The sequence below is a fragment of the Myotis davidii genome, unplaced genomic scaffold, assembly GCF_000327345.1.
Source record: "Myotis davidii unplaced genomic scaffold, ASM32734v1 scaffold749, whole genome shotgun sequence".
In the NCBI taxonomy this organism is placed as follows: domain Eukaryota; kingdom Metazoa; phylum Chordata; class Mammalia; order Chiroptera; family Vespertilionidae; genus Myotis; species Myotis davidii.
In genome coordinates, this window is record NW_006300030.1 from 167,891 (window position 1) to 174,884 (window position 6,994).

At 38.2% G+C, this 6,994-nt stretch overlaps 1 protein-coding gene across 1 annotated transcript in view; it reads right to left on the reverse strand.

Moving 5' to 3' along the window:
• Nucleotides 1-6,994, reverse strand: part of NUDT5 (nudix hydrolase 5) — a 37,073-nt gene that overhangs the window by 22,751 nt on the left and 7,328 nt on the right. Inside the window, exon 2 of the mRNA XM_006776178.2 lies at nucleotides 2,237-2,344. Within this exon, the coding sequence (XP_006776241.1) occupies nucleotides 2,237-2,299 (63 nt within the window). The 5' untranslated portion in view covers nucleotides 2,300-2,344. The remainder of the gene's footprint in view (nucleotides 1-2,236; nucleotides 2,345-6,994) is intronic.

Consider the following 6,994-nt stretch of genomic DNA (forward strand, 5'->3'; position numbering starts at 1 on the left):
ACGCCAATCAAAAAGTGTAGGGGAGCTGAATGGATACAAAAACATGACCCAACTATATGCTGCCTACAAGAGACCCACCTCAAAACAAAAGACATACAAAGGATGAAAGTGAAGGGATGGGAAAAATTTTCCGTGCAAATGGAAAAGAAAAAGAAAGCTGGAGTAGCAATACTCATATCTGACAAAACAGACTTTAAAAGCATCATGCTAAGCGAAATAACCCAGTCGAAGAAAGATATATATGATCTCACTCATTTGTGGAATATAATGAACAACATAAACTGATGAACAAAAATAGAGCCAGAGGGGGGAAAAATATACTAGAAGTAACCCTGTTATTTGCTGATTTTTAATATTTCCTACAACTTTTGTGATATCATACTATGTTAGTACAGTTTTGGTAATATTATACTTAAAATCCTTTTATTCTTGAAATATTAATGTTTATTGCATGTAATATTATTATATGTAAGATCATTTTTCTTAAATAATTAGTGTTTATTGCATGTAACATTATCATACTAGAGGCTCGATGCACAAAATTTGTGCAAGAGTAGGCCTTCATTCCCCTGGCTGCCAGCACCGGTTTCTATCTGGCACCCAGGATCCGGGCTTCCCTCGCAGCCGTGGCTTCATGTGGAAGGCTGTCCGGTGTAATTAGCATATTATGCTTTCATTATTATAGATTTAAAATAGTTTTTCTTGAGATATTAATGTTTACTGCATGTAACATTATTATATTTAAGATAGTTTTTCTTGAAATATTAAGGTTTATTGCATGTAGCATTATATTTAAAATTGTTTTTCTTGAAATAAAAAAAAACATAAAAAAAAAAGAGTTTGGCTCTTGTGGTTGTAATTCAAGTCCATCTTCATCCATGGCCTTTAATTTTCATCAGTCACAGCTCCTCACACCTACAGCCTTCACCTCCAGGCCAGGCCTCTATGAGAGGCCCCTCAACCACCTCTAGGGTCACCGGGTGACCCTCCACCAACCCCCAGCCCATTTATGAAGCACACCTCTGCCACCCTCCCAGGGCAGCCAGGCTCCTCCCTGGACCTTACTCCTCAGGGACTGCTGGGCACCGCCCATCATGCCACCACGGAAGGGCAATTGGTGGGCTGCCCCATGGGTCAACCACCAGGCGGACAGGTCACTGCATGAGGCTGGCCTTGGGGCACCTGGAACTCACCAGGGTACAGGGAGAGATTTTTACATCAAAAAGAATTGCTGCCCTGACTGGTTTGGCTCAGTGGATAGAGTGTCGGCCTGCGGACTGAAGGGTCCCAGGTTCAATTCCAGTCAAAGGCATGTACCTTGGTTGCAGGTGCATCCCCAGTAGGTGGTGTGCAGGAGGCAGCTGATCGATGTTTCTCTCTCATCGATGTTTCTAACTCTCTCTCTCCCTTCCTCTCTGTAAAAAATGATAAAATATATTTAAAAAAAAAAGAGAATTGCTAAAAGGTGTCAAGATCAGAGTTCCAAGAAGAAGGATTTAAAATTTATCCATTGCAATGGTTCCTATAGGAGAGACTTTTAAAAATCTAAACTGAGTAGCATACAGGACATACATTTGTTCTGGAATTTACAAGTAAAAAGTTAGGTTTTTATTGTTCTTATACATATTGAGACCATAAACAGGTAATTAAGAGGTGATACCTAAGTATGAAATGTCTAAGCCCTAAACCTCACATCCAGTTTATTGTTCTACCCAGAGAAACTTTTTTTTAATTTTTATTTTATCTTTTATTGATTTCTTACAGAGAGGAAGGAAGAGGGATAGAGAGTTAGAAACATCGATGAGAGAGAAACATCGATCAGCTGCCTCCTGTACACCTCCTACTGGGGATATGCCTGTAACCAAGGTACATGCCCTTGACTGGAATCGAACCTGGGACCTTTCAGTTTGCAGGCTGACGCTCTATCCACTGAGCCAAACCGGTTACGGCAACCCAGAGAAACTTTTAGTAAAAATTGAGAAGTTTTGTACCAACAGCCAAAGTCCACTTTTAAATAGTCTCAATTTCACTAATACATATAATTAAGAGGGATATGGCACTGCTCTCACACAAGAGCACAACGTCCCTGTGTCCTTAAAAGGGAACAGGAATAATGTTTAAAACCTGTCTTTAAGAATTTAAAAAAAAATAACTTGAAACAACAAATAGTCCATGCATTTCTTTGCAAATTAATTTTATGTGGGGAGGGGAAAAGTAAGTGAAAAACAATTTATACCTCCTCTGAAATAGTAAACTGTTTGGTTTTTCCAGAAGAATCCACTGGTTCTTGGTTTTCCATGTTCAAACTAGTCAGTCTTTCCAGTTCTTAGGCAAGAAGTTGACACTGCAAGAGAATGAGATATGTTTTGGCTACGTTTATTTTTCTGAATTAAACATCTGTTGATAAGCCACTGTTCAAAGTACCTAAATGGAAAAAACTAATTTATCATCAAAGCTTCTTTTCTCATCTGAAGATCTGGGAGAACTGTCGTAGGTGGAAAAGTAAACACAGAGGCCTCCGAGTAGGGTTGGGGAACCTTTTTTCTGCCAAGGGCCACTTAGATATTTATACCATCATTCTCAGGCCCTACAACATATCAACTTAAAAACGAGCCTGCTATATTTGGCAAAACATTTAATGATTTTGGGCTGGATGTTCCCCACCCCTACCCTTAGAGCATCCAGGGAAGAACTTAAAAGCCATCCCAGTCAGGTCCAGTCCACAGCAGCCAAGTTCCTCTGGGCATGTGCTAGGACACCTTAGATAACATTTTTAGATTTTCTGACTTTACATTTAATAGACATTCCAAGGGGACAGTACAAAGATGGTATACTATTCCCCATGCCACCGCTCAACTATTGTCCTTTATCTTCCCTTTATAGCTAAACATCAAGAGTTGTATGGGCTGTGGTACATCTACACAATGGAATACTATGCTGCTGTAAAAAAGAAGGAATTCTTACCATTTGCAACAGCATGGATGGAACTGGAGGGCATTATGCTAAGTGAAATAAGGCAGTCAATGAAAGAAAAATACCACATGATCTCACTCATTTATGGATAATAAAGACCATTATAAACTGATAAACAAAAATAGATACAGAGGCAGAGTAGCATCGAACAGACTGATAAACTACAGTGGGAAGACTGGGGAGGTTTGGAGGGGAATGGGGTAAAGAGTTGTATGGGCTGGCTATTTCTATCTTCCATTTAATTTTTTTTACTTGTGGTAAATAGATATACCATGTTAATATTTAAAATGTACAGTTCAGTGATATTCAATACATTTACATTATTGTGGTCCATTCACTTTAAAGTTTTAATGTGCAAAGTTGCAGTTAACTAGGACTACAAGATCTGTGATGAGAAGAAAAGTCCCTTCCCATTTGTTTTTACTACTCTTTCCTCTATCCTGGCTAAATTCCCTCATTTTTTTGTACCCTGAATGTCTGGACATGTTTTATTCGATATGAGTTGATTGATAATCTGGCTATATATAGAATTACTAGAGGCCCGATGTATGAAAATCATGCAGGGGGGCGGGAGGAGGGTCCCTCAGCCCAGCCTGCACCCTCTCACAATCTGGGACCGCTGGCTCCTAACCACTTGCCTGCCTGCCTGCCTGATCACCCCTAACCACTCTGCCTGCCTGCCTGATTGCCCCTAACCACTTGCCTACCTGCGGCAAGGTAACCCCTCTGCCTCAGCCCCTGCCCCCACAGCTTCACCAGGAAGGACGCCCAGAAGGTCGTTTGGCTGTCCGATCTAATTAGCATATTACGCTTTTATAATTATACATGCACTGAAAATAATTTTCTAGCAGAAATAGGGAGGTGGTGCTCAGTTGTTTTGCTTCTGGTATTTCTGTTAGGAAATCTGAAGCCATTCTGATTCCTGATCCTTTTTCTTTGAGACCTGCTTTCTTGCTCTGCAAACTTAGTTATTCATGTCTTCATGTTGATGTTACTGTGTTGGGCACTCAGTGGATCCTTTCAATCTGGAAACTTCAGACACACATTCTTGATGGGGAACTTTTCTTGAATTATTTCACCAATAACCCCATACCCCCATCTTCTCTGCTTTCTCAGGAACTGAAATTTAGCTATTGGACTTCCTGAATTCATCCTGTCTTGTCTTTTTCATTCCTATTTTCTGTTTTCTTGTTATTTTATTTACATTTTTCAATGGCAATTCCAGCCCTTCACTGCTTTTAAGTCCCATAGTTCCCTACCTACCCCACCTCCCAACTTTTGCTCTAGAGAAAATACAGGCATTAAGAATTATTACCTCTCTTACTGTCTTAGAGGAAAAAAACTGGCTTTGTTCTACATTTCTCCTGGGAATTAAAGTAATAATTAAACTACCCATCACATCTTCAATATTTACCTCAGACAGCAAGTTTCCCCCATTCTAAAATACAAGCAACAAAACAGAAACAATCAACCTTCTCATAACCCTGTTTTCTCCTCCAAACTTGTCAGACTTCTTGAAAGAACAGATAAAACTATCTTTACTCTATCTTTACACAATCTATTTCCCTAACTAAGAATACCCATCATTCCCAAGCTAGAAATTAAAGTATCTTCAATCCCCTATTTTTCTTTACCAGCCATAACTTATCCACTGCAAATCCTAAAAATTCTAGCTCTAACATCCCCACCATCACTACTCCCACTTAGGATGAAATAATTTTCAAAACTATCTCCTAGATACTAGATTTTCCTTTACATTGTCCAACTTTCAACACTGCTCACAGCTATGTTGCTATAAAAACTCCCTAAAATCACTGCTGAATAAATAAAGGAAGGAATAAAGTGAATCTGGCTGGATAAGTCTAGAGAGTCATTCTACTCCTAAGAATTAGGTTAGTGTGGGGCCTGCTTAGACTTGTTCAATTGTTCCTCATCTACTTGTTTTTATTTGACTAAGTTAGTTAAACTCAACTTCAAAATTATCTTGGCACAAAGTTAAATGACTCACACTGCCTAATTTCAAAACTTACTGTAAAAGTAATCAAGATGGTATGGGTACTACCATAATGCTAGACATATATATTGATGGAATAGAACCCGGGAGTCCAGGTTTATGGTCTTTTGATCATCAACAAGAGTGCCAAGACAATTCAGTGGGGGAAAGAATAGTCTTTACAACAAATTGTTCTGGGACTAGAAATGCACATAAGAATGAAAATGAGCCTCTATCTATAACATATAAAAATTAACTCAAAATGGGCCAAAGACCTAAATCTAAGAGCTAAAACTATAGAACTCTTAAAAGAAAATATAAGTGTAAATCTTCATAATCTTGGATTAGGCAGTGGTCTCTTAGATATGACACCTAAAGCCCAAGGCAATCAAAGAAAAGAGATAAATTGGGACTTCATCAAAATTAAAACCTTTTGTGCTTTGAAAGATACTATCAACATAGTAAAAAGATAATCCACAGAATGAAAAAAAAAGTTTGCAACTCTGATAGGAGACTGTATCTGAAATATGTAAAAAACTTTTATAACAATATTTTAAAGACAACCTAATTGAAAACAGGCAAAGGATCTGAATAGACATTTCTCCAAAGAAAACCTACAAATGGCCAATAAGCACATGAAAATATGTTAAAAATCGGTGGCCATCAAGGAAAGGCAAATCAAAACCACAATGAGACAACACTTCACCCCCCACTACAATGATTATTATAAAAGACAGATAATAACAAGTGTTGGTGAGAATATGGAGAAGCCATATTAACCAGAGTTCCCACATGACCAAGTAATTTCACTCCTAGGTATATAACCAAGAAAAATGAAACATGCTCACACAAAAACTTGTACAGAAATGTTCATGAAAGTATTATTCTTAATAGCCCCAAAGTGGAAATAACTAAATGTCTTATCAATTAATGAATGGGTAAATAAAGTATGGTGTTCCTTACAATGGAATATTATTCAGCCATAAAAAGCAATAAAGTTCTCACACATGCTACAACATGGACGAACCTTGAAAACATCTATGCTAAGTGAAAGAAGGCAGACACAAAAGGCCAAATATTGTGATTCTATTTACAAGAAATATCCAGAATAGGCAAATTCGTAGAGACAGAAGGCAGATTAGTGATTGCCAAGGGACTGGGGGAAGGAAGGAGGGAATAGGGAGTGACTGCCTATGGGTATGGTGTTCCTTTTGGATGAAAATGTTCTGGAATTAAATGGTGATAGTGGCACAATCTTGTTAATATACTAAAACCCACTGAATTTTAGTTTAAGGTGAATTTTATGGTGTGTGAATTACATCTCAATTAACTTTGCATTCTTAAAATATCTAACAGGCAAATGTTCAGGATAGCTGGGTTGCTGAAGGTCACACTGGGTCCACAGATTGACAAAGCTAGCACACTAGTCAAGGAATTCTGCCTTGGACTCAGCAGGCTAGTGAAGGAAGGCATTGCTGTACCAAGCAACCACTTTACTCTCCTCTGGGTGTATATTTTGCCTGATGTGCAACATGTATTTCTGTTGTAAAATCAAATGTATTTCTGCTGTATTAAAATGTTATCAACATTGTTGCTTGCCAGTTATGGGTAAACCTAGAAATTCAATTTTTAATAAGGACTTTGGCAAAGAAGCAAATTTTGAGGCCTTAGGTAAGAAAAGATGACGATATGCTAAATAAAAACCACTTAATGATGAGAGAAAGATATATCTATACATCTTCACACTCATTTAATATGTGAAGAAGTATGCACAACTAATTAATATTCATAACCAATTGAATATCTTAGGCAACTTGGCTAAAGCAGCTTGTGGCAGAGCCACTGAAAGTGAGAGAAGATCCTTAGTGTTAGGAATACAGTTGTGTACAGAACAAAGGCCCTGCCCTGCAGGAGTTTACCTTCTGGTGGGGAGAAAAAGTGAGGAACAATATACATAATTTCTGTCAGGTGACTAAGTTTTATTGAGAAAGATTAAGGAAGAAAAGGAGAGTGAAAAAGATGGCGGGG